At 44.2% G+C, this 27,289-nt stretch overlaps 1 protein-coding gene across 1 annotated transcript in view; it reads left to right on the top strand.

Moving 5' to 3' along the window:
• Nucleotides 1-9,583: 9,583 nt before the first annotated feature.
• The window catches only part of ncam1a (neural cell adhesion molecule 1a), a 147,266-nt gene continuing 129,560 nt past the window's right edge, over nucleotides 9,584-27,289 (top strand). Inside the window, exon 1 of the mRNA XM_029174551.3 lies at nucleotides 9,584-9,877. Within this exon, the coding sequence (XP_029030384.1) occupies nucleotides 9,826-9,877 (52 nt within the window). The 5' untranslated portion in view covers nucleotides 9,584-9,825. The remainder of the gene's footprint in view (nucleotides 9,878-27,289) is intronic.

Raw genomic sequence — 27,289 nt, 5'->3', positions numbered from 1 at the left:
GCAGAAAAATGTGTCAACGGAACTTAAAATGGATAGTTGTATATGTAAATGTGCATTTAATTATTATTAATGACAGTCAGCGGCCCAGTATGTTCATTATACAGTTAGAAAACGCCCATATGCTTTATAGGAGCTGTGCTACTGAGTATTAAGGAGTGCTGGGACTTCACGAGGCATCAGAGAGCGACTGATGCTGCACGCGCTCGGCTCGTCTTCCACAAACTTCACATCTCGGCTTCCAGTCTGCGTTGCCGCCGCCTTTAAAGGTGCCACCTCTCATCTCTGAGTTATGTTTAAGCTGTGCGTCGGTTGCATGTTTACACTTTCCTTCAACTACAGGATGTTGAACATCATGTGTAAATAAATGTCTGATTCATGCTTTTCTAGCTGCAATGAGATCATCAGTACAGTATGTTTTTTTACAGGAAGGTGTTCAAGTACTACATCCTGTATTACAAATAATAATAATATTAATAATAATATTACTGGACATGTTATTCAAACCTAAACGTTCTCTTCCCTACCACAGTCTGTGTTTTTCTAGCAATCACTGCTTTGCATACATCAGATACAGTACTGCACATATTTCCAGCATGATGATGCAACATTTATCTACAGCAAACCTAATTGACTCATTAACTGGAAAATTAAGTGCTCTGGATCAAAAACGCACGCCACCCACCCCTCCTCTGTGTTTTTAAGGCTAATTGTTGCACAGCTGACATTTCTGTTTAATTTAGTAGCTAGTGCAAAGACTTTGAAGCTGAGAAAGTGGACAGATACGCAGCAGCGCCCCCTAGTGTCGAACCGAGGCCATGGCAGGGGAAACTGCAGTATGCACGTCATAACACCGCATATTTCAACTCCCTTTTGAGATAATTCACTTTTTCTTTGTATGTGTGAAAAAATAAGATGCTCACCTTGTTTATGGGTAGCACAGACTATATTGCTGCTAAAATTGTATTTAGACTAGATCAGTTAGAATGAGAAAAAACAAAAAAAACCCTACAAATAAAAACCTGAAACCTGATTTTGGAGTTTGGCTGAAAGAAGTCGACGGCACAGCGGCCTGACCTTCACCCCATTCAGCACTCTTCAGATGTAGTGGAGTGTGGACCGTGCAGCGGGCTTTATCACCCATCAGCGGCTGACCTCACTAATGCTCCGCCGGCTGAATGGGCGAAAATCTCTGCAGCCAGTCTTGTGCGAAGCTTCTCCAGAGGAGCGGAGGCTGTTGCAGCAGCAGCAGCAGATTAATGCCCAAGGTTTTAGACTGACGTGTTGAACAAGCACTAGACTTTCGGTTGAAAAGGTCACATTTTTGTGACAACTGTGAGCTGGGTTGTGGGGCAGAATGTAATATTCCTCTCTGGAAGGAGTAATTGATTTTTTGTGTACCATGCGCCGGTTACAACGGACCGATGCAGAATATTAAAAGCACATTTCGCTGAATTGATTTCTCTGGAGCAAAACAGTGTGACACGAAATGTTAAGATAAATCCACAGTCCGACAAGTCTGTTTTCTCCACATCCACGGTTTCCTCAGTTTTACATAGGTTGCTGTTGTAACCACACAGACAGAGAAGCGCTGAGAGGCGTGAGGCCAAAGGCTTAATCTGCACTGCCACCTAGAGGACATTTTACAGAATGACACAAAAATATTATATTTTACAGAAAATAAAGACACATAAAAACAACTGAATATTGCTAAAATAATTTTTGACTAAAACACTACCACAACCACTCCACACCTTCTTCTTGGCCTGAACCCCAGCAATTTAACACACGTACAAATAAAATATATTTACTTTCTTTTTGCATGCAATAAAACTGAACTGTTATGTTTAAGGGTTTGTTTTTGTTAATTGCACTGATAAAGCTTTATTAAAGCTACAGGTCTGACCTTTAAGGCTATAGGACTTGATTTTCTGTTTGTGCATAAAACATACATTTGTGATGTTTGCATGACAGGCAGGTTGCTGCTCAGGGAGGAACCTCACTACTGGATTAAAAAACACTCAATGGAACAAGTCAGGAATCGTCTGCTTTCCCACTCTAAATTGAGCAGAGCTTCCTCGTTCTGCCTCTTGGCTGTTAACTATCACAGGCCTGAATACAAATGTTGGCAGGTTCTTCATATCGTTGGCTGTTTTTTTGGCCGTGTTTTTCGGCGCACTTAACAAAGAAAAAATAAAAATGACTGCTGTCGAACGGCGTTGTTAGTTCCGTCACGTACTAAGTGTAGACACTCAAGGACCATGAATCAGTCAGACAGAACTCTGAGGCCACGTCGCCTGCAAAAACCTTCATTTTTCCCTCATTTGTGAAAATTCGGAATACGATCGGAACAACGAGATTGAATCAAAGCCCCTTTTTGAGGCGCGGAACCACTCACGTGGACTCAAGGGTCCATTTCGCTGCGTGGACAAACGCCAAGTCAGTTCGTGAACTGGCCGGAACGGTAAAATATCCGTATCCGCAGCGATGCAAGCAGGGAAACGCATAGGAATGAATGTCGGCCTGCGCAGCGCTGAGTCAGAGCTGCCGTGCTTTACTGCTCCACTGCATTACTGAGCAAACGGTGGCCCCAGACGCTCACTCACAGGACGTTGGGAGCCTACAAATAACTCCCTCCATGGATCTGCTGAGAATGGGAGCCAGAGTAATGGCCTGGAGGCCATTCACGGCCTCGGGGACGGAACTTCCTGTTCGAGCTCCTCAGATCGGGAACGATAACGCCGTGCAAAAGGACCTGCGGTATTTTAGTCTCTACATTTGAGAGTTTTATAGCACGGAGTCTCTGCTGGCTGATAAGGCCCTGCAGGTTCCCGCGCCTGCTTTTCTTTATTACAGTCGCCACTTTTATTTACCGTGGTTTGTGTTGGCTTCTCCGAGTTTGTGGCACCGTTCTGTCGCAACACTTTTTGTTGCCGTGACACAGCCTGTGCGAAGCTGTGAAAAAGAGGCGATTGAGCCGCCGAGAGTGTCGAGCTGAGTGAAACCTTTAAAGAAAAAACCCCAGTGTGACGCTGCTATACGTCCTCTAAACTGTTCTCCTTTGTCTTCTACTGCACTCAGCTGGATTTAGTTTGCACCGGGTGATGAAGTTTTCACCGCTAGGCAAAAGGTGAATGTTGCTGGGTGCACAATGAAAAAATTGGGTTCAGTTATTATGGACTGGCACAGGAGATGTGCAGCTATTACAATAACAGCACATGAGCGTTGGTGTCTTCATTTAGAGCCTGTGACTCATTAGGTAAATCACAGTAACCTGCAGGAGGGAGTCAGGCCTCCTGTCATGGCCTGATCTCAGTCCTCCCAGGACGCCCTCGCCTCGGTGACGTGCCGCGTCATGAATGGAGGATTAGCAAAAACAAAAAGGCCAATTAAACCACATATTCAACTAGCATATAACTAATCACAGTTCACGGAATACTCATTATATAGCTGCTATTTACGGCAACTCATTTTTCAGTGTTGGGACAGCACTTGGACACAGTACCACTAAAGACACAGAGACATGCACACTGACTGAACGATGGCCTCCAACGCCTATAAAACACATGACCAACTGATGTTTGAACAAATGTTGGTTCACTTCATTCAAAAAATGGAATTAATAAAATAATGTTTATAATAATAATAATCTAGAGTTGTTGGAACATCATTTTATTGGGCACCCTGCTGTATTATCTGTCTGATAATAAAGCGGCTTCTCATAAAATCAACTAATGAAGTGGTTGCTTATAATGTCTCAGAATCGCATTATCAAACTGTTCTGATCTTAGCGGTGACCTTTGGCCTCATTTATCACAGTAGAGGCAGCTTCTCTGTGACTTTCCCTTCATCGCCGGCATTTGTTGCTCTAGCTTCGCCCAGTGCTGCACCCAGCAGCCTGGTGAAACAGTGGACGCGACAAGAATCCAGCCGACGCAGCATTTAAGTTCCAGCTCCAAACACCTTCCTTTTCTTAATTACTTTGATTGTTGGCCATCTTTGGTTTACCCTTAGTCAGTGTCGAGCATCAAAATTAAAAGCGATCGATAGTGCCTCCTTTGAGTGTGGAGGCCTGACCTCACCCTCTCCTTAGTGTTCCTCAGCCCCGTTCTTTCCAGGAGGCTGAGGTTTGGGCCGGCTCCCAGCGCTACAACAACATAATGAAGCTTGCTGGTGGTAATAAAAGGGTTGAAGGAAGAGATTAATTTTTAATGAATGACTCCCCAAATGATAATGGTTTCCTGAGGACTGTCATTAAATACTTTAATGATGACTTTGACCACTGCCATCTATAGGGCACTGCAGAAATGCAGTTATTATGGCCTGATTTGAGAAATGTCCTTCAAAGATTTGGCAAAGAGTTAACTGTAGTGTATCATTGGCAATAATATGCATTAACCTTGTTCTTATCTTGTTAGTAGTGGGGAGGGGGCAGCTGACAACAAGCAAGAAGTCAAAGGAAGGAAGACCTGGAAACCTTCACTTTATGTTTCTGCCAGTAGGTGCACAGGTTAACCACTAAAGACACAGAGACATGCAGACAGAAGCAAATACTTTAACCTTCTCTCTGGGCTGCAATCAACTCCTGAAGAGACAGTAAACACAACCAGGAAACCTAGAAATGCCCCGTGGAGACTGACACCACGAAGCCGAATAGCAATATCCTCTCTTGTAAATAACCCGGACGCCCTTGTCAGCGTGACTCAGATCAGGGCCTTGAGGGACGCCTCACAGCGCGTCTGCATCTTGGCCCAGCGCCTACATAACAGAGTGCACATCAGACCAGGGGACTGCCAGCCACTCAGCCAAGTGGAACTAAAAGAGGAGGAGGCAGAGGTGGAGCGAGGGGAAGTGCGGGGCCCAGTGAGTTACTGACTCGCATTCAGCCTCCATGACAGCGTGTTGACAGGCTGCAGCGGGCCAAGATTCGCCCGCCGCTCGGCCGGAGCCGAGAGCGGGCCGAGGCGCTCCCAGCCTCGTCACAGCGCCGCCCGTTTGGTGGCGCTGCAAATTACTCAAGCGGGGCTCGCGTTGTGATGTATTATTTGTGTGAGATTCCGCACAGATTATCTTCAAATTGTTGTTTCGATGGTAAAGCTGCATGCGTCACCGCGATGACACACTGAGATGAAATTAGGGAAAGTATCCAGTACTGTTGCTTATTTTGAAAACTTTTCTCATTCCACCAGTGCTCAACAATCATCACTATTGCATGTCCTGCATGTTTAAAAATATATACCATCAACTTCTCTGATGTCAGCAGCTGCTTTCATAACATGAAAGAGAAATAATATATTTATTTAATGCCCGCGGATGCACACGAGCAGGAAAAATCCCTGGGAGTGGATGTGGTTGAAACACATCCGTACCCCCCACGGTGAGGCAAACGCTGAAAATCACTGCAGAGACTGGAATAACGGGATCAGAAGCCTTTTGACATGTCCTAAACACGCCAGAGGCCCCTTTAGCTATGCAGTTAGCCATTAGCATAGCTGTGGCTGCGAGGCCTCATCACTGGCTCATTGCGTGACATGATGATGGCCAAATGATCCTCCGTGCAGGGAAAACCACCATTAACCACAAAGAAAAGAGACAATGACGTTGTTAATGCAGTAATCACAACTTGCACTGCGAAAGAGATAATGTTTGCTGCTAAAGCTCTTAAATGACTTACAAACAAACAAAATCCATGTATAATACTTTTCTATTGACATTCTTCTAATCTCCAATCTTCCATTTCTCTCAGAGCTAATTTTGTGCTTCCTGAACGGCAAGGCAAATATTTTATCACTGTATCAACCTTTCGAAGCAACAAAACTGCTGTAGCAGAATGTTGGTGCCTCCCCTCAACATACAAATAACGATTCCATACATTTACGGTATAAGAATCTCTGGTGCATTTTAGTCTGGCAAATTCAAATACAGTGTCAAGACTTCTCCAGCAGATGTCACCGTTTATAGCTGTGTACATGCTGTAGCTCAGAACCAGAGCCATATTAAAAAAAAAAAAAAGCTTCATGTTGGCTTCACCCATCACCAGCTGAACATGTTACTGTAGGCGCGTGAACGACAGGAGAACACAAAGATGGCTGAGTCACACGCGGCAGCAGTCACAGGAGCTGAAGAATAATGCAGAGCCCAGTGCACTGGGTAAAGCAGCATAATGAGTGCAGACAGTGGATCTGCATGCAGTTCTGGGCACGTAACATAGAATAGCAGCCATTACTGGCAAATAAGCCTAATAAGCAGATGCTCTTTAACACTTGTTAAAGTTCCACTATGAGTCCTTGCTTTCTGATAAACATCGTCTTTATTCTGGTTTGTAGGAATTAAAGCACAAACATCATCGAATGAATCGATAATGCACTTTATACGTATTTAACTGCTGTAAAAACGTGAGCAAACATCCTCCCTCTCCATCTTGGACCATCACCTTTAAGTGACTTTACCTTCCTCAGTAAAGAATAATAAACAGTAAAGAATCATCTATCAGACAACTTTCACTGTAGAGGCCCAGATTTAATCATTGTGACCCGGTCCCACCCCAGTTTAACAGTAATAGCATGACACGACTTTGATTTGATCTGATCTCATTCCAGCGTTGCCTGTTATTTTGCTAAATGTTTTCTTATCTCAATATTGTAGCATTTTTTATTCCAGTAACAATGTGACAGTCGTGACAAATATATCAAATGAGTCATAAAACTCAAAGAATCGGCTTCATCACACTCTTGTCTCATGTCTTACTGCCTTTTGTTAATGTGATCACTTGGAGAAAAAACCTCGCAAAGATTAAGAACACATGCTGATAGGACCCTTTTCATGTGCTGGTAGTGATCAGGGCAGGGGCCATGAGCCCTAAACCTTTGTAGCTTGTTTTATCCTCTGTGCGTGATGCTATCTCGCTTTACACTGAGACCTGCTTGACAAAACAGGAATACTGAAACATGCTTTGCAAAGGGTCCTCACACAGACAGGTTGGAGGCTGCGACACATGGAGAAAGCTTTCTAAAGGCTTTAACGCCGCTTTCTGAGCCTGAGACAACAATGTACGTGCATTTCTGACCTCTTGACAACATATACTGTATAGAGAATTATATAACTCTGAAATATGAAAAAGCATTTTGACATGTCAGCGTATCATTCTTTGGTATAGATTAAAAGGTAAAGGATAATCAGCATAATACGATAATCTGCCTACAGAGGGGTAAAGATTATTACTTCACAGTATCCTCTGCTGTGGAGCTATTGATTCACTGTGTCAGCATTGGCCGTGGCTGGAGTGGTTTTTGGAAGGCCCGGCGTCTTGGCTTGGTGTGGCTCAAATAATACCGCAAAGAGGCAAATATTTGTTTTCAGATTAGACCTGTTTAGTGTGACACGCGTGTCAGTCTCAGCCTCCTGCAGCCTCGCTGCCACGAGCGTTAAACCCATCGCGTGTGTTTAAACGTGTGGAAACATGTGCAGCGTGTGTGTTTACATGCGGGCGATAAAGAGCGAGGCCGTCAAAATGCCATATTATGAGCAATAAGCTTCAAAACCAAACATTTGTATGCCAGACCATGACTGTACTTTACTACAATTAGTTGGCCATAATCCCACAGATGGAGGCTATGCACCAGCGACTCCTCAGTCAGGCACATCCACCAATTGTCTGACTCAGTGCCTCCGAACCGACGCTAAATCACACAGATGACCCGATGTGAGTACGGCCTCTTGTCTTTTCCAAACCAGCGCCCAAAGACAGGAGAGATCCTTTTGTTACAGGCAGATCTGCACTTCCCTGACTCTCAGTGAGGATAAGATCACATTCTATGATTAGATTATTTCAAATGCTTTCTTCCTGTAAAGTACAAAATCTAATACTGTACAGTATGTCTAGTAATGTGCTGTAAAAACTGCCATGTGATTGGTTTATTGTCCTGTTATGTTTAAGTGAGTGTTTTAAAAGTTTACCAACCCTTTCCTGTAACTTTAAGATGCATCAGAGACTTAAGGCAAATAATGATTCAGTATGAACCAATCTGCCGCTGTTTTTAGAGGGACTTCTAAAGTAGAGCTCAATGCTGCATTTTTAGTTCAAGGAAACTTTGGTATCAGGCTGCAGAGGATGTTCTATTTCCAGACAATGTGCACTAATTAGAATGAGTTTCTTTATGCCCACTGCTCTGCTTTACGCCAGACTAATATAACAATCCAGTGTGAAACACAGCGGCTGTACAGTAGAAGGCGAGATTTGTTGCTGGCAGCCAAATCTTGAAATTAAATCTGTGTCTTCTAAGTGGCTATTTCGCCACTTACACAGCCAATGTAATGAATATGGATTATTAGAGAAGCACTGATACACACATACACAGCACCCGCTTCATGAATAGAAGCTTAATGAACAGTACATACATAGTATACAATAAATAAAAACTGTTATTTCAATAGTTAATAGTTCATTTCAAAGTATTCAGACCCTGCTGTGCATGTCTCATATATACTGTACATATACATTCTGCAAATCCGTGTCATTATAACCTACCTGTAAAATGCCTACGACCCTGAGCTACAAGGCTGAACAGTCACAATGTCACCTCAGCCGTGGAGCTGTGGCCATTACTAGACACCGTACAGTAACGCAGCCAAGAGAGAAGCTGCAGAGAAACAAATGAAATGCATACACGAGGACCACTCGGCCCGTCTGCTGTGCTCCTGTCTGTCTGCCGCGCACCCGACGTGCTCAATAGCCCGGTCAGAAAGCGAGAAGTGCCAAAGCCAATATGGCTCAGCCTCAGAGTTAATAATGGCATCGATGCTGCCACTCAAACGTATGCAACGGTCCTCACCACCATGAAGAAACAGGGACACGGCGAAACCTGTCAGAAGATACGACTGAAGAAGGGGGGGGGGGTGCACACTGTATACGTTAATTGCTTGCACAAACAAAGGTGCATACGTTTGTATGAGAGCTTGGTTTGTGGTTAATGAGGACCCTGATCACCTGATTGTGCACCTGCTCTTTGCACAGGTAAGTCACACAAATGGCAGCGTCTACATGTATCCAAAACTCATTACAAGTGCACTGAACCAATGTGCTGCTAATTATGGCCTCTGACCACCTTTATCTTATTTAGGGGCTTAAAGAAGCTGTTATAAAGTTTGAAGCCGAGTCAGTGACGCTGATGGACCAACGTTAACGTCGGACGTCCATGCGGACACTCGGGGATGCCGATTTAAACGAATTTGATTTAATTTTTAATTCCTACATGTTTAGCCTTTATAACTGTTTAAAACCTTCTCAGAGCTGTTGAATCAGCCATGAGATGTCAGAAACGAATTCAAAATAATGCATAATCTAAAAGATTCTACAAAAAAAGTGTAGATCGTTTCGTATTCTTGTTTTTAATCCGATTCCCCCTAATTAGTCATCAGTTTAGGGTAAATGCTGCGCTACGGTTTGTTGGGGTCAGTAATCGGAATTAGAGCCCCGCTGACCATCTGCCGTCTCCTGTGGCGGCTCCGTGCACTACTTTGTTACCGCGTTCACCTCATCCCGCCCTCTCTCTCTCTCTCTCTCTCTCTCTCTGTGTAGCCACACCGGGCGGAGTAATTCGCGTTGGTATCTATCGAGTGCATGCGCGCGGGTGCGTGCTACGGCTGCCGCCTGTCACTCATTGTGCCGCGAACACGGGCAGCGACAAGGACCAAAAAAATCCGTCCGGCAGCAGTTGTTGTCCCTGGAAAAGCTACCCGCCTGCCTCCCCCTCCCCTCCGCCGCCAGAGACCCCCTCGCTCGCTCAAAGTGCGTCCGCTCTTCAAGGAGAATATCTGTGACACATTACAATGCTTCAAATACGGGACCTCATCTGGGGATTGCTGTCCGTCGCCTGTGCAGGTAAGACGGCGCCGTGTTCGTGATTCACGCGGGGCTGTGGCGGCGATCGGTTCCCGGGGATGCGCTCCCCAGCAGGCCGAGCATCCTCCGGTCCCGCCGGCGGCATCCGTGTCGCTGGCACCGGACGGCGGCGGCGGGTGGGAGCCGGTGCGCGGCGGAACGCAGCACGCGAGGACCCGCGGAAAGTTTCTCCGTGAGCCGAGAGTTCGTGTCGTGAACGGAGTGGAGTGAGATATCAAACTGGTTTTGATCTGGTTCTGGTTCTGGTTCGATATTCGGGTCGGTGCATTTATTACCCCCCCCCCATTCAACACAAAGCAGTGTTCTGTCTGTTCCGTTACGTATATGCTCCTGAGTTGTTATCGCTGGATTTTTCAATAAAGTTATTAGAATTATTCACAAGTTCATTCGCGTTGCGCCGTCGTTTGTTTGCGCGAGGGCGACAGCGGGGATGGACGGGTGCGCGCGGTGGGTACTGGTGAACTGGTGATGCAGATCCACTCGCGCCAGCTGGTATTTGTCTGTCTATAGCCGCTGCAATCAGCGCGCGAGCCCTTCTGGTTATATAGGGTGGGAGGGAACCCGTTTTCCGTCCGAGCCCCCGTCCCTCGCGCCTCCCACAGCCTCCTCCTCTCCCCGGACGTGCCCCTGCGTTCCATAGACTGCGACTGTGAGCTCCAAGTGGACTTGGAGGACCCCCGAGGGTCTGTGAGGGGCGAAGAGCCTGATTCAACAGTTTACTTAGTGGAAATCATTCCAATTAGGCCATAATGATAATGATTCTAACCCCAGGTTTTGATTTCATTGTTCCCCCTCCTCATCCTACACAGCTGTAGTCTCTGACTTCAGATTAGAGCCAGGAAGCAGCGACTTGTTGCCATTTCCTCTCATTTGTTAGTAATTCGGCCAATGATGTCTCGATCCTTGTAACAACTCCGCTCCCGCTCAACGTTTTCCAGGGTTAAAACAAGTCCGATGTCCACTGGTGTTTGTTGTTTGAAATAAATGCCTAACACATATTCACTGTTTACATTTTTATGAAGAAAATCCCCAGATTTCCACCGTAAGTAGATGTTACCAACCTTGACACTTTACAAGCTGTGCTCCCTGGTGGACAAACTATAAAATATATTGTTGGCTTGTTGACATACTGACCAGCATATTTTGTATTTTATGGCTTTATTCTGTTATCTTACAGACCTGGGACTAGTTCATGTTTTCATACAGTATATTAGACACTTTTAGAGCACAGGTGTTTTAGCTTTACAAATGATGTTGCTGTGTCTCAGACTCAAACTGCATTTTGCCACTTTATTACACTCAAACACAGCCAGTCTGTCACTTCCAGTAATCTAAAAAGCAGTAGTGTACCAGAAACGCTCTGTAGGTTTCTTTCTTCCCCCCTATATGATTCACGATTCTGCCAAAATATTCTGACGCCTCCACAATTCACTGCGCCTCATAAGTGAAAGGAACCAAGAGGGAGATAATTAGACAAGTGTGCCTGAGCTCTGCTCTGTTGCAATAGAGAAAGAAATTCAAAGAAATTGATCACATTATTTGATAGGCCCAGGGTATATTAAAAGGGTAATGACAGTATCACACAGTTTGAAGGCTGAGCAATTTAATTACATTTATTGATTTCTAGTTCCTGCTCCAGTTCGGTGATAATTAAATTTTGAGGCTAGTAACAAACATTGGGGTGTGGAGCTCCACCAGCTTTGAAGAAACGGGGGAATGATGACAAGATTAAGCAGAAAATGATATAGGCGGACGCAGACAATGGCCTTTCTCGGCGTAGTCTGTCTGCACCCAGATGGATTGGGTCGAGTGTGTTTCACCAATGTTGACCTTCTGGGATTGGAGTGATCTGGCATATCCACAGCCATCAATCTTCAACCTGAAAGGCTTCCCTTATAGTTTGTGGCCTGGCCAGTGAGAGGTTGTTTTTGTTTCTGTACTGTTAGCTGCAGACCAAATGCAGGCGATCCTGCCAAAAAAAGAAAAGAAAGAAGGTGAAGCTTGCTGATCTGTGATCTATTATCGTCCACCAGAACCCGTCTGCCGTGGCTGATGGAGTGATGCTGGTACAGTAGACCCGCGGGGAGATTACTTTTTAATGTTACCTAAATTGTGTGCTATGAGGTTATGGAGACCGAAGACAGAATTATCACTCTGACATATTTATCAAACTGTCAGGACTGGCTTTCAGAACCATGCCCATCTTAGTCATACAAGTCTTCCTCAATCTGACTTCTCCTTTTCATCAGTACCTAAAAGAGCAAGACCCCACCCTGGCTTTTTGAAAACGCTGTTTACCGTCTGAATGGCCGCTTTCTGCTGTGCACCTGCCAACACATTTCACAGTACAGCATGAAACGCAGGACTCCAATCTTGATCTTGACCATATGCTTCTGAGTCTTCGCACGGGGAATGAGCACTAGAAATGCAAACTCTGCAGGGCATTGTGGGATCCTTTCGGTCTAAGACAATGTTTTCATGTAGCAGGCTCGAATGGAGCTCCACAAATAGACGAGAACGTTCAACTCAACATTTTGGCGGAGAAAAAAAATACACAATTTCTAAATGACTAGCATATGGGACTTTAACTGCTGTGGTGAGTTCAAAGCCACTATGAAAATAATACTGGCTATTTTTGTCTTGGGGGAACTGGAAAAAGCAGCCAAACAAGGGAAAATTATAAGGCATTTGTAGTCTGTGCGCCGAATAAAACTCGTTTCTGGAGTTCTGCGCTTTCTTCAAAGTGACATGGACACATTTATAACGGTGTCTAACAGCTTGTTGATCGATTTCCTATCGGTATAGGATCTGCTGAGATTACAGCTGTGTCCCCTTTAGATTCGGTTCCTATTCAGCTATGCACTGCATAATGCTTCAGCTATACAAGGCTGAAGACAGCACTAGAAAATTACTTGTCATTGAGTGATAATTGCAAGTGTGGCTGATTTGCCAGATGTGCGTTGTGTGCCACTGCTTCTGCTGCAGGATTTTACATAAGATCATTCATAGTTGAATTGAATTTCTCTATATGTACATACTCAACAAAACATGCCCCAGACTTATTCCACCACAGACAAACACTAGTGAATTGCGATTCATTCATTAATAAAACTATTCAGAGAAGTGCATTTTGAAAAAGATAACACTTTAGAATACACAACTAATCTAAATTGGTAATAAATACAATATATCACTAAGTGATTACACAAGATCCTCTAAATATACAAATATATAATCTACCTCCGTTAAACACATACAAACAGAAGAATCAAACATTTATGGAGGATTAAACTGATGCAACCAGTGATGATACAGTATGAAGACATCTACACATTTCCAAATGTGGCATCACTCCCAAAGTACGGTACTGTAGTTATATTATACTGTGTGTGTGTATATATATTTTATGTGTATATATATTCTATATATTCTTTGTCATTTTTACCAGTTTGCAGGTCTAAAACCTTATTTAAAGATCAAATGTATCACAAGAATGAAACAGAGCTTACTGTAAAACAGTGGCCTCATGCAATCTCACAGTGCTTCTCACTGATTCACAACAGATAAGTTCAAAACATCTTGGCTGGCCTTTTACAGTTCATCTCTGTCTGCTAGATGAGCATGGGCTGTCTTTGCATATTAATCAGTTCATGAAAAGAACCCATGAGTGATTTGCATTGTGTGAACACTGAAAGCATCCTATACAACATCAAATCTAACAAAATGGGGTAAAAAGGCGCTGGGCCTGCCTCAAACCATTTTTCCTTCATATTGACTGTAATATTATTGAAAACATTTTGAACATTAGAAGATTTAATTTGGAGAGGATAAAGGATGGATCAGTCTTAGAAATGTGTCAAAGGTTGCGATGGGCATTGCATTTAAGAAGCATGAGTCACTAAGTAAACTGAGAGAGAGAGAGAGAGTGAGGGAGAGAGAGAGAAATGGTGTTTCTGAGCAACATGGACAAAATCAACCAAGAAAAAAAAGGCAGCTGAAAAGAGAAGAAAATCTGAAAAGTGTAGTCATTGACATCACAACCTCCACAGAGCATTGGTTAAGGTATCGCAGTCCACCATTTGAAGGAGGCTTTACGAGCTGAAACGCAGAGGCCGCACCACAAGATGCAAACCCCTCATCAGCACGAGGGTTGGAATTTGCACAAGTACAGAGACGAGCCACAAGAAGTCTGGAACAAAGTTTTATCGTCTGCAGGGACCAAAATGATCCTCTTCCAAACGGGAGCAGCAGGATCTGCCCCAACCTGACAGAGCATGTGTAACGCGTGGCGGATGCAGAACCACGGAATGTGCGTCTGATTGGCTCACTAGTCTGTAATGATGTGAGAACCCATGCAGCTGGATGAATTCAGAGATGGACTGCATATCGGAAGAAACGACCATTTGCATGCGAAAGCAAATATTTTCAGTATCTTCGCTTGACGTTGCCTCCATGTTTATTTCAGTACTACTCCCCATTTATCATTTGCATCATCTCATACTAACTGTGCTGCAGTATGTTCTTTGAGGTTTAATGAGGGAAGCTTCCACGCTTTGCCTTTCATACACTTCGAGAGGGGATATGTCAAGGTTATAGTATGAAAAGATTTAAATAGAGTTTAATAATCTGTCATGATACGTTCTTAGTTTGAAAACATATGTTAATGGCTTCCATCATCGTGTGATGGTCTGCTCGTTCACATTGTTGCTAAAAGCTCGTCTCAGCCTGTGGTCAATGGTCGCAGCAAACTGAATATCTGCAAAGTACCGCTCCAGGTCCCTTCAAAGATGACTCGAGCGTCAGCGGGATGAATCGGTGTCAGCCTCTAATGAATTCCTATACATCACGCTGAATGTGGCGTTCCCATCACATTAAGGAAAGTTTAAACTTTCTGGGGTGGCTCTGATTGGAAAATAGCCTTTGAAGCTGGCGGTGCCTTAAGGCTAATGGCCACACTTCTCATGGACAATGTGGAGGGTGATCATGGAGAGATGTGCCGTTAAGCAGCTTCAGCATTAACGCCTCGGCGTACAGCTCCCCGCATTGTTTTTTTTTTCTCAACTTTGAGCGAGGCTGCCAAGTCTGGTGAGGGTATTCAAGGTGATGATGGGCTTCGCCACCATGTCCTGTAACACAATCCCAGTGTCCCTGTCCTCCTTGAACGGCTCAGGGAAGTTTTAATTCTTCTTGGAATGGATATAGTTTGTATTGATGTTCAGTTTTTGTTATCAGCATGGGGTCCAGTCTTATTTATAGTACATCATGATTCAACTTACTTCCCTGGGCGCTGGTGGACTGGCGTTCTCGTCTCTGAAAGTCACAGACACCGATCTTGTTTCCACCCACCCAGGAAATTAGGTACACGATGAACTGCGCTTCAGTGGCAGCAACGTTCACATCAACGCAGCGATTTGTAAGTTTGATGGATTATTAACAGTCTTTTATGAATTACAATTAGTTGTACCTTCAAGTACTGCAGCAGGGTACGACATATGTCTAGATTGCCGCAGTGGCTTCAGGTGGTAAGATGACAAAGGGAAAGCAGCTGGTGTGTGCCAGACATGCATACATACAGTACTGTGTGATGTGGGAAGCCAGTGATGTCCTATATTGGTACAAACTAAGGTGATAGTGGTACCCAAGGGTAGTTGTACTTGCTTTTAGTTTAGTAAAGTTCCATGGGGTTGCTGGGTAATAGAATTGTCACCCTAAGTCTTCGTGGGGTTCACGCTGTGATTCTACTGCGATGGTGAGAGCGAGTGCTGTAGCTCCTTCCTGCAGTTTAGGGACCTGCCAAAGTAAAGCGCAAGACGCGGCAGCTTGTTTCAGGATTTCAGCAGCCGAGCTCATATCACACCTGCTCTGTTTATCTTCAAGGATTTCAGTCCCATCCCTGCCATTCTGCTTTTCAAACCACCTGGAGAGGAAGCTCATTTGTTGTTGTGCACCTGGTGTCAACAGGGGTAATTGTTTCTCATTTACAATGAATGCAGTAATGTTTTTCTACACAATTTACTGTGATTGTCTCGTTTTTTTATGTTTTCTCGCATTGTTTTGCCTCGCTTGCTAACTTTTTTGTGATGAGGCTTTTCCTGTCCCATCATATTATTGGTATTGTCGTCTATTGAGAAAATGCTTCATGTCCAGATGTGCAGCTAAACACATCGTATAAAGTTTTAGTTTAGAATCTACAGTATTTCAAATTCCCTCAGCTGAGCAAATGTATAAGCACTAATGTATTTGGGCACTTGATTTACTGTTCTCTTAATTGTAGAGAATGACTCACCATCATGATGTAATGCTTAGCAATGGCAGCGGGCTCATCCCAGAAGCCCTGATTGGCTGGTATCCTCAGGTGTCAAGCTGTCTTAGCCTTTGTGTGAGGAATAAAAAAAGAAAGGTCTCATGTGGGAGATGGGAACAAGGCGAGATGTGCTGCATGCGCACTATTCTGTCGACTTGTTTACCTTCCGAATTGTCACAGTTGTCAGTGAACACATTCTGGGTGCAAGCGCACTCTGTGGGTTTTTAGACCATGCAAGCAAATGTCTGGAATGACTTATTGGACTGTGCACTGTTCATGAGCTCCGGTGGCACAAGCGGGTTTCCACAAGCCGCAAGATCTGGGATGTTTTATATTCTGAGAGTTTCATCTAATCTTAAATATGTGGTCACTATAAGTAATGAGGAAGCTGAGTTCATAATTCTTATTCATGACTTGTGGAGGTCTGTTGGCGCAGCCTGGGTGTGCATTCAAATGGCTGCGTGGGGAAATGGCAGGATATAAAGAACAACTGGTGAATTCAGGTAAAAAATGAAAACAAATACAGAAGCCTCATTACATTATTCATTTGTTGGAAAAAGAATTGGTTTGTGTTCTCAGGTACCAGTCTCAAGGGCACGAGCTGCTCATTTCTGAAATGGAAAAATTGCCAAATCTCTAAACGTAGTGGATACATGTATGATTTCTTGTTGCAGTAAAGTGTTTAAACAAGTCAACAGCGTAATCGCTGCAATAACAGCGGAGGATGTGTGCATGTGAGAACTGCTTCTACTAACTCGTGTGTGCGTGTGTGTGCACCAGTATATTGCTATGGAAGCGGGATGAACTGCAGACACACATGCAGTGGCTGAGCTGCGGCACAGACTCTGTGGAGCGTTCGAGTCGTATGCTTCAAAGATCGTTTTAATTAACCAGTACAATCCTGCCCAAAATCTAATATGGGAGCAGCATACAGTATAATCAGACCCCTGCTGCTGCTGCTGTCCATATGGAAATCACACGTCAACACAGATGATCAAAATAAATAGTGTTTGTGTTGTCGGTAGCAGGTGGTCACAGCATCACAAAGGTGCTGAGGTTGTTGATGATGTTGTTGCCATGACACGAAGTGATCTTGAATATGTTTAACACCTGTAGCAATGGACGTCAGTCCTAATACTAAACTATGATTACAGTAACTTAAAAAAAACATTCTGTTAAATGTTAATTTGAAACATTTGCTTGAATTGCTTTTGTGTTTTTGCACAGAGGCCATTTCCAGTGTACCTTAACAATCTAACGACATTCACCCCTTAGACACTGGACCTTCATTTGACCCGTCAGACACCTCAAAGAGGTTCTTTTCTGCCATGCGTTTATGGTCAGGCTTCTGCAATTGATGAGACCAGGAGAGGTCTGCAATTTATTAGGCTTTCACACTAACAGCATTGTTGAGGAGGTGCTCTGGGAGGGGCTCACTGGGGGCTGGACGGGCAGACAAAGGTGGGAGGAGGGGGAGGGACACAATGAGGAGTGGAGGAGGGGGCGTGGGTCTGAAGGATGCTTCAAGCCCCAGATCCAGGCTTTTGCTGTTTTTGTTACTGGGGGTCGTTGCTTTATGTAATGAAGCAGCAACGGTTGGTTTAGATCTCCATATTTAGTGACTGCAACATTATTATTTTGCTATTTTTCTGACCAGAACATTTCAGACGGCGTCAAAAAGCGGGGTGCTTTATAAATACCCACAGTCTAGAGCTTTATATTCTGGTACAGTATAAAATATAGCAGCGTCTGACACTGATGTAAAAGTTTTGTGGCCTGATTATGTCTCTGAGAAAGTTGCTGTCCTAACTGACAGCTGTCTCGCGTTATCTGCGAGCTTTCCTACATAATGCGCCGCTGTGCTGCTTTAATAAGCCGCCGCAGCTGCAAAGTTCTGTAATTATTTTGCTCTATTGACAGTTCAGAAATTATGCCCGCACATGAAAATGGATACCGAAAGACTTTCAGCCCTGGTTGCGGGACAGAATTAGTTTTGTTGCTGATATGTGAATGTGGACGGCTGATAAAGGAGAAACACTCGTGGTTTTTCCTGGCGCCCTTGTGCCGGCGCAGATGTTTTGTAGTTTCTGACACGTTATTTGGCAGCTCGCGGTGTTCGCGCTGCACGACTTACTGTAAAGGCTCAACATTTAAATGTAAATCCCTGGCACATGAAAGAGTGAATTAGAAACACTGCAGACTTTCAGCCTTCCCTCATTGCGTCATGCTATCATTGCATTCTGGCAAATATGCATTTCTTGAAAACGCTTTAACCGATCAATAACTGCAGCTACGCTTCATTTTTTAATTTAATGTCAGCAGCGTTCACTTTCTCCTGTCTACAACAGGGCCGGAGTATCGATGCGTATGACCTCACTTTGCAAATAGAATAATAGAATGTACATCACATATTTGCATTTTATTTTGATAACAAAACGACGGCACGCACAAAAACAAGTAATAGTGATGATCTCACCCGTCATGTTGAATAGCTTTTACACATTAAGGCACCTGATGGTGGGTGAAATGTGCTGCTAGCTTGTAGCGCAGGCGGCCAGGTGGCCCAGGCCCAGATGATTCAGCACGAGGGTGGAGGACCCGGCCTCTTTTTATGCTGTACCCTGCTGTGGCCTCAGACTGTGAGTCTGGCATCTCTCAGCAGAGCTCTTACCTCCGTGACACTGCACTGAATCTGTGCTGTAACACTTTATCGAGAATATATGCTCCTGGGTAGTTTAGACCCGACCTTTAAATTGCTGAAATCAAGGTGATTTCGATACAAATGGATGACATAATCGCCGTGGAGTAGTTTAACATCCTGTACTGTGCATCTGCTTTTTAAAGTTCATTCTCTGCATCACTGCTCTACCTTTTCACTACATTCACATGCTTTACATGTAGTATAATGTAGTGTTAATGGAAAAACAAAGACTGTTGTATGTGCGTGAGTACAGTACATGCAGTAATTATATATTAAAGGCTCCTCTAATAAATACTTTTAGATTTTCTTCTAACATCAGCTATGTCCATAGCATGAACCCTTTTTCCAATCAGATCTTTGCACCAGAGGTTTACTAATGTCCTTTGATGCATCTATTGTGTTGCAGCATTTCCTCTAATTGCTGCCTCAGAATCAGTTCAACTGGATAGAGTCAAGTAGAGATTGCTTTAATAATATGAATTTGAACGAACATCATTGTTTCTGTACGCTCATTTGCAGAGAATGATATTATTTGGTTTCTCAGCTGTAAGAGTGTATCTCATGTTCATTGCTATCATTATTCAGTATCACTGTGACCAGTGAGCCATGAGTACATCACTTGCCAGTGTCTGACCCAGTGTCTGCTCGAAGAGACGGACTCAAATTGCCACCTCATGTTCCCATCTTCCCATGTTTGTTTCACAGAAATGTTTTTCCCTCCATCTCAAAGAAAGCACACTTTGTTATGGTCACAGTGAAAGCCCATTGTTGTTTTTGACTGTGCTGTTTCATTCAGCTCCACTGCTCTCTGGAGCTGGCCAAGCAGATCGCTTAGTTTGCCATCCCGGTCCATGGAAACCTCCTGGGAATTTGTCGACTCCCCCTTCCTTGTTCGCAACCCCCGAGGAGCAGGGTAGAGAGGGAAGTCTTCATTAATCACTGTGTCAGATTTTGCACAGAGCATAGTATAAATGAAATGACTCTGTCAGTAGGTAAAGTGCTCGCTAATTTTAATGGGAAGTGGCAAACGCAACGAGAGAGAACAATAAAAATGAGGAGATTGGGGAGACAAACGAGCCTGGTGAGAATGGCTTGGTTGTTAGCTCTCAGATGCATGAGTCTGGGTTTGGATACAGTATTAGCTGACATGGCCAGCTTCCCAAGGACAGAGCCCTTTTACAGAAGCATGTGCTCATTAGGGAGCACATCTCTCATGGTTTATGGACTTTAATGAGCCTTGCCGCAACCAAGGCTAGAAAAACAAAAGACATGAAAATAGGACCTTGCATTCGAAAATGCAGCATGTCCACTTGCCTGTGACAAGAACAGACGGTGCTTCAACTCGTGGCCTCACTGTCTCCTCCCAGATTTTCCTTTTCTGAGCACTACACGCTCCTTATGCATATAAGGATGAGGTCGGCCCCTTCCCCCACCTGTTTTTCTTCCTCCCATGTTTTTACCCTTCTCTCTGTCTTTCTCATTACTGCTATTGCAGAGAACAATCTCAGGGCACCATTTTGCTGAGGACATTGAGGAGCTTAATTAGTTCATTCACGGATATGGCTCTGCTTACTAGCCCAATGGCTTTACTGCCTCTGGAGGGCCTTAAATGCCAACTCCCTCTTGCAGAAAGCCTCAAACTGTACAGAATATAAAATACCTGTCAGGTTAATAAGGGAACGTCCCAGCCGCCCTCCTGCATTTATTTACAACAGTTGTACTTGTTTTGAAGGACTCGTCCTGGCAGCGTCTAGCTCTGTAAACACAAAGAAGGGGGTAATGATTCATAAAAGCCCTCATAGTGCTGTTTGCCATTACCGAGTCTTCTTGATTTGTGCAAAACAAGGTTAAATTGCATAAAGGGAGAATTGTTGGTGTGCAGAGCTGGGAAAGAAATGTGAATCGGTTTTAGGAAGGTTGTATTGACAGAAAGTCAGTGACATTACAGAGAGGAAGATGTATTTTAAACCTACTTTTCAATGGTTTTTAACTGACTCAAATTGCTTACTTTTTTTAAAAATGCTCTTCATTATTTATTTCCCTGTTTTTTCCAGGTTTGTAGGAGGTAACGTTGGCATCTAATACCAAATGAACTGGATTTCTTTCTTCCGAATGAAATCAGAAAGCCATTTTGATAAATAACCTGCAGATGCATTTGCTGGAGTGCTTTTTGGTTTCCGTGAGCCGGATGCTACATTGTGTTTTCACACTAAATGAGCAGCATCCAATAATGCGATTTTAAATTACAGAGCTCATAACTCAGTATGGATTGATTGAACAGGTACAGGTCAGTCTTCAGTGAGGGAGAAAATGATACTGAAAACTCAATAAGAGCTAGGTCATCCTATGGGAAAGGTGCAATTATGGAATTCTTTGCATCCTGTCCACACAATTTGAATGACATCTGAACTCTCATTAGAGGGAAGGGGTTCAGAAAGTGGATGCACTGGAGCAGTATAGTGTTCACACTGAAATGGGCAAATCAAGTTTGCAGGCTTGCATTGTGCTTCCTGTAACACTATCCTGTTTGTGGAATGGGGGTATTCGTGAAATCACACGCCGTTTCTGGGCAACAGAGTAGCAGCTGTGCACATCTTTGTATCCAGGGGGGTGTGGTGTGATTAAACCCCATTGATGCAGCTATGTTTGAACAGGGAGATTGGTGTTCGATCAGTGGCTGGAAGGACACACTGACCAACAAGATGGAGGGAAAAACTTCAGCGGGTCCTTTAAAGAGGAGGAGGTGTTTAAAAACGACCTGAATGGATGTCTAGGCAGTCATTTTTTTTGTAGTTACTGTCTCATTTTCATGTTTTAGCATTAGTGAAAACCGATCACACAGCTATCTTGGTTAGAACAGGAAGTGGCATCAGAGCAACACATGGTGAAGCCAGTGTTGTTAAATATGTGCAATTCAAGATAAGCATAAGACGACAGCAATTCAAACGGGTTAATTCTGTTTTCACACGGTACTTAAGCACGGTCTCATGTGAGTTCACTACTTCGCAGCGCATTCTCTCCATAGACCGATGTTATACTGTATGAAATGGAGTCGTTTCAGGTTTGGGTTCCAGAAGGAAACCCAACCTGCTTTGCTCAATTTAATGCCAGTGGCCTAATGATCGTTGTCACCTGCCACGTTCCTGTACGCCGTCAGCAGTGATGAGAAGTGTGATGGTTTCAGGAAATGTATAGCAGAGGACAAGTTGGCGGCCATTAGTTACTTGTTGTCAGTCGTACTGCTGGAGCAGAGATGAGTGGAGGTGGAGTATAACAGAGCTACTCTCCACTGGTGTGGCCTCATTAATCACTGTCCTCTCGCTCGCTATGGGTGGAAGCAGTCCTTTGTCTGCGTTTGGAGCTTGGCGTGTTGGACTTGATGCAGTGCTCAGACGCTCTAACTCGCACCATAGTTGCTGTAAGCTCAGCTAAAAGCCAGCTACCTGACATTAGTGTACCGTCCTCCCACTGTAGACAATCTCACCAAAGTCTAAATTAGGATGCCAGTGACTCGCGTGAAATTTATGCTGCTCAAGCTGTGAGTTTGCAGAAGTGTCTCATCTCTTCTAATTGACTTTCTTTCTGAATACTACGTGCTGCTGTCTCTGTGTCTCCGCATTGTCTAATCAGAGCTGCCGAGACTGACATTTCAGGGTGGGAGAGATTTGTTTTCATTGTTCCTCCTTCAATCCAGGCCACTGAAAAGTTTCTCAAGCAGACGTTTTCATAATGGAAGCGTGTGGGGGGAAAAACAAATTTCCACAAGAACGTCGTTATCGTTTTATGAGGCAGCCGTGTCTTTTTGAAAGATATTAATGTAATGAGACCCAGAAACTGCAGTAGACCTAATGTTTATCACCAAATAGAAGTGATAGAAACGTTGATACTAAATGTCTCTTAGCTTCGAAATGCTAAGTTTATAGCATACTAATCACTATGGACAGAAGCTTTACTAACACAGCTCTGAGGATTTCATCGGCCCCAGAAAACACTCAAGGTTTTTCAGTTGTGGCCCAGATGATTTAACAGACATCGCTCCTCATTACTGTCATAGTTTGAAATATGCTGTATGCTACAGTAGTTCCTTCAGAATTTAAAAAAAAAATGGTCAAACAAGCAGATGACTATGAGGAACACGTCAAAAGTGTCCCCTAACACCCTTCATCACTAGCTGGACTCAGGACTCCAGCTCTTGGGGGATTTAAGGCTGGATTTCACTTCACTCTTGAGATAAGCCATGTGCCGCTTGTCACCGGTTCCATCAAGAGTTGGGCATTAGATTAACTACCTGCACGGATCCAGTACTCCTCACCGGCAGTGTCTGTGACACGGAGGTTGTGTTTGTTCCAGTTGAGCCCTTTTGATGTCAAAAAGTGATTGCTTTGGGGTTTGAGACCACGGAACAGTTGGGGAAATGTGGTGAGCAACACTCTTTCTTACAACTGTCCATAGTCGCCTGGCCAGCTCCCATTATGACTGTGTACTATTTGTTGTTTGAGAAGTTCTGTATATGTTCCAGTATGTTAGCAGCAGGTTCACCGGTGCTGGTAAAGTGCACAGTGAGGACATAATCTTCTTTCTGAACAACTGCTCAGCCAATGAACCAACAGTTAGCCCCACACACCAGCATGCACCTTTTTTAGCATACAGGGATTCCTGAACAATGGAAAGAAGCTAAAGTGAAATGAAGAGTCTTTATATTTGGTTACAGATGCATTGGTAGATGCTCATGTCCTCAATAAAAAGAGGGTTTGATAGTGTGATTAGTGAAGGGGAATCAGGCAGCGGATAAAAAGACACCATTAGGTTTTTGGAGGCAACTGAACTGATCGCCAGTGTTTACAGGACCCGTAAACAAAACCCAGTTAGAGGGTTGGGGTTAGATTGGGGGTGTTAATGCAGTGGGTGGGGCTGACGCCTTCTTCTAGAAGACCTTCTGGGCTTCTGAGACCCTGCAGATGTCACAGTGTCTGGACTGTGTCTGAAACATTATTCAGATTAATTAGTAATCATGGAGACAAGCCGGGGTCGTACGTAAAGTGGAGCCGTGCAGAGCGAGGGTGTGGCACCTCATGACTGTGGATGGGGGGCAGGAGCGGTGGCGCCAGGGCGATACGCGACGTGATCCCCCAGGTCCCCGAGCAGACTGGGTGAAGTCACCGGACTCCCCGGAGAGGGGCTGGGTAGGCAGCAGCGGGCATGCGGGAGGGGGGGGGGTGTTGTTTGTGTGTGGGTGGTGGGGCTCAGCGGGTTGGAGCCAGTCGTGTCTTCTGCTCGGTTTAATCGCAGACAATAAGGCAATGTGGCAGATTTGTGCCAAAGGGTGACTAAAGGTGAAAATACTGTGAATCGGCATGTGTGTAGTTGAAAGACTGTAGCCTTTGGCTCCATTTGTCAATGTGGGATCGCAAGAAGCAGAAAAACAAACTAGTAATTCCGTCTTAAGGACATAGATTAAAATTGACTCTTTTTGCTGATATAGCACATTGGCACAGTGAACAGCTGTTTTTATTTTAATGTTTGCTTTTCATTCATTTTGCTTCATTTCTTGCCTCTCTATGCACTTGCTTCCATACTTCCAACCAGCCCACTCTCTGTACTGCTCTTTCCAGCTGTCCTGCTCCCTCTGACCAGCGTCCGTCATGGCTCCTTCATGCCTCATTTCTTCATTAGCAGTTCTGAGCATTTTGCAGAATAGATTTCCACTATCGGCGATCCCATGCTGCTGCGGAAGGATTGGACGTCTAGACAGTTTGGACAAAGTCCCACAGTTCACCTGCACAGTGGGCACCGCTGCAGCTGTTACTGGTGGCAAGCGTCCGCCCATGCGTGACCCCAGACTTCCATCAGTTCTGATGAACACGGATGGGTTCACGAGTTGTGCTGTAATTTAGCCAATTAGCTCGATGCTAGCATCAGTGAGTTTATCCTGCTGCTGGAGGCCTTGGAGGCTACGGTGTTTGTCATTATGTTATTACAAAAAGTGTTCCAAATCAATATTGTTCTGCTTCACTTAAATGCTCTGTGGAAAGCAAAGCATTTTTTTGTTTTCCCTAATATGTTTGAGACTCATTCTTTTCTGCATGATGCCAACAAACCAATAGACAGATTAATAACCTTTGAAGTATGTTGTTGGGGATTAGTCTCGGTGCTATTTTAGCCCAAGAGGAAAAATACACAAACATATTTGAATTTTACACTGGATCACTCAAGATATTGAAAAAGGGTTTTGTGACTCATCCATGGTGGGTGGAAGAGTTATGTTGTCCTTGCGGGGTTCTACTGGCCTCATCTGCTCTTTCTAATTACAATGGAGGTGCAATAAACCCTGAGTATTGCCCTGTGCATATTTTAAGTATACTGCTTAAACCGCATATTGAAATTCTGTTGGAAAAGATATGTAAGTTGAAAACGGTATCATTAGTAGCAGCTGATCGGCTCCCAGTCAGATCTGCGGTGCCACATAGCTCAGAAAGGAACTGAGGAAAATCAGAAAATACCTAGACACTCATCCACATGAGGCCCACTGCACTTCATGTCTGACAGTTGTTCTGAGGTTTTGAACCCCATCACCCACAGCAGCAAGCCTCCAGGGTTATTCCTTCCCAGCCCATCACCAGCCCATCAACAAACTGGTCCGGTGTGATATGACCGGCATCAGAACATTTCCCACATCTGTAAAGAAGCAGGCACCTGCCAGTTCTGGGTTTCATGCACACAATCAGCCTGCTGGAGTTGGCTCTGCTGGGACAGACATCTCACAAAGGTTATTAAGTTTCTGTTTTTATTCCCTTTTATATCGAAGGCTGTTGGGTGGTAATAATTAAAACATGCCAACATACTGTAACTGATTTAGGATCTGTCGCTGCGCCTCGAGGACGTACCTTCTTCTGTCTATCTCATACTGCACACGTTGCTTTTATCTTTTGCATAGATTTTTTGCTTGGTACAGAATGTAATTGATGATTGTGCTTTAATTGTGATTGTTTTATTGGTACTAATACTCTCATTAATGTGATGAGATTGCCACACAGTATTCACTTCTGTACTATTGGAAGCACTTGGACACTTGCCCATAAGCTCTTAACCAAGCCACAACAGAAATGTTCTGCTGTCTTTTTCTTTATGCTCATTGTACAGTGCATCGCAGACCTTGTGTCTTAATGTTTCCAGCTCTGACAGTAAAATCACGACTACCCAATCACATTGCGTTTGAATCCCTTTATAGTTGTGTGCCTTCATGACAATTGCCATCACTGTTTTTATGGCCAGATATGGTTTTTCAAGTCCCCTCGCAGATGTGCTCGCATAGTAGTTCACATTATCTGCAGCTAGAAAGAGCCATAAATTAACCTCTTGTCCTCTTCATGTGCAGCAGCTCTTATTTACTTTGCTTCTGGGACCTCAGACAGTGCCTGATGTGTACTGTCACAATAACTTACACTAGCTTGCTTGTCCTCCTAACATCCTGTCTCCACTTTCTGCATGAGCAAACCATGGGAATATACTGGACGAGGTGGTGGCACAGCCCAGTGAACCTAAAAGGATAACGGTTGCACCTTTTTTTCCATTAAAAATGCATTTAGATAAAAGCCTCCGTCTCCAAATACAAACACACAAAAAGCAGATGCGCCCCCACTTCCAAAGGGTGTCGCAACCCCTTTCTGAAGAGTTTACGTCGCACGGAAGTGAATTATCTTGAAAATGCTAATTATTTCTTGCACCACACTCATTCACTTACAAAACTCAAACCCATTTCTATGCAACTGTCGAGCCTTTGTGTGTTTTTGTGGTCACTGATTCACACTAAATCTGAGCCACACATTCCTTTTGCCGTGACACCCCACTCAGTCAAATATTAGGAATCTGGTAAGGGGAGACAGAATTGCTCTTGCTCAGTGCCCGAGAGGTATCAACATGGAAGTATGTTTGTGTAGGACCTCTATAAGCACGCACGGAGCTGGCATTGAAGAAACACCACTAAGGGAAATTTGCTTGATGCGTTTGCATAACTGTCAGGAGTGGTAACTGGAGAGGAGCTGTACTTGGTGGTCCTTTTTCATAGGAGCATGAGGGTGGTTTCCTGGGAATGTGGAAGTAAAGCAGGCAGGAGCTTGTAGTGGAAGTTTAATTTCACCCTATATATCGGTGAGGCCAATAAAAACAGCCGTGAACCGCTGTGGACGGGATGTGACACGATAAAAAGGATCGGTGTTCTCGGGTTGTTTGTTTTGAATCAGCCCGTCTGTGTCCTGTTACTGTAGCTACTGGAAGAAAGGCAGCAAATGTGGCGAGAAGAGACATGACACATCTGGCCACATCCTACCTGATATTTGTTCACACCGATTGCACATAAAGGCAAAATAAGTTCCATCCTCGGACTGTT

This window comes from Betta splendens, chromosome 14 (genome assembly GCF_900634795.4).
Source record: "Betta splendens chromosome 14, fBetSpl5.4, whole genome shotgun sequence".
Taxonomy (NCBI): domain Eukaryota; kingdom Metazoa; phylum Chordata; class Actinopteri; order Anabantiformes; family Osphronemidae; genus Betta; species Betta splendens.
The sequence above is the reverse complement of the archived record's forward strand: the minus strand, read 5'-3'. Positions and strand labels throughout refer to the sequence as shown.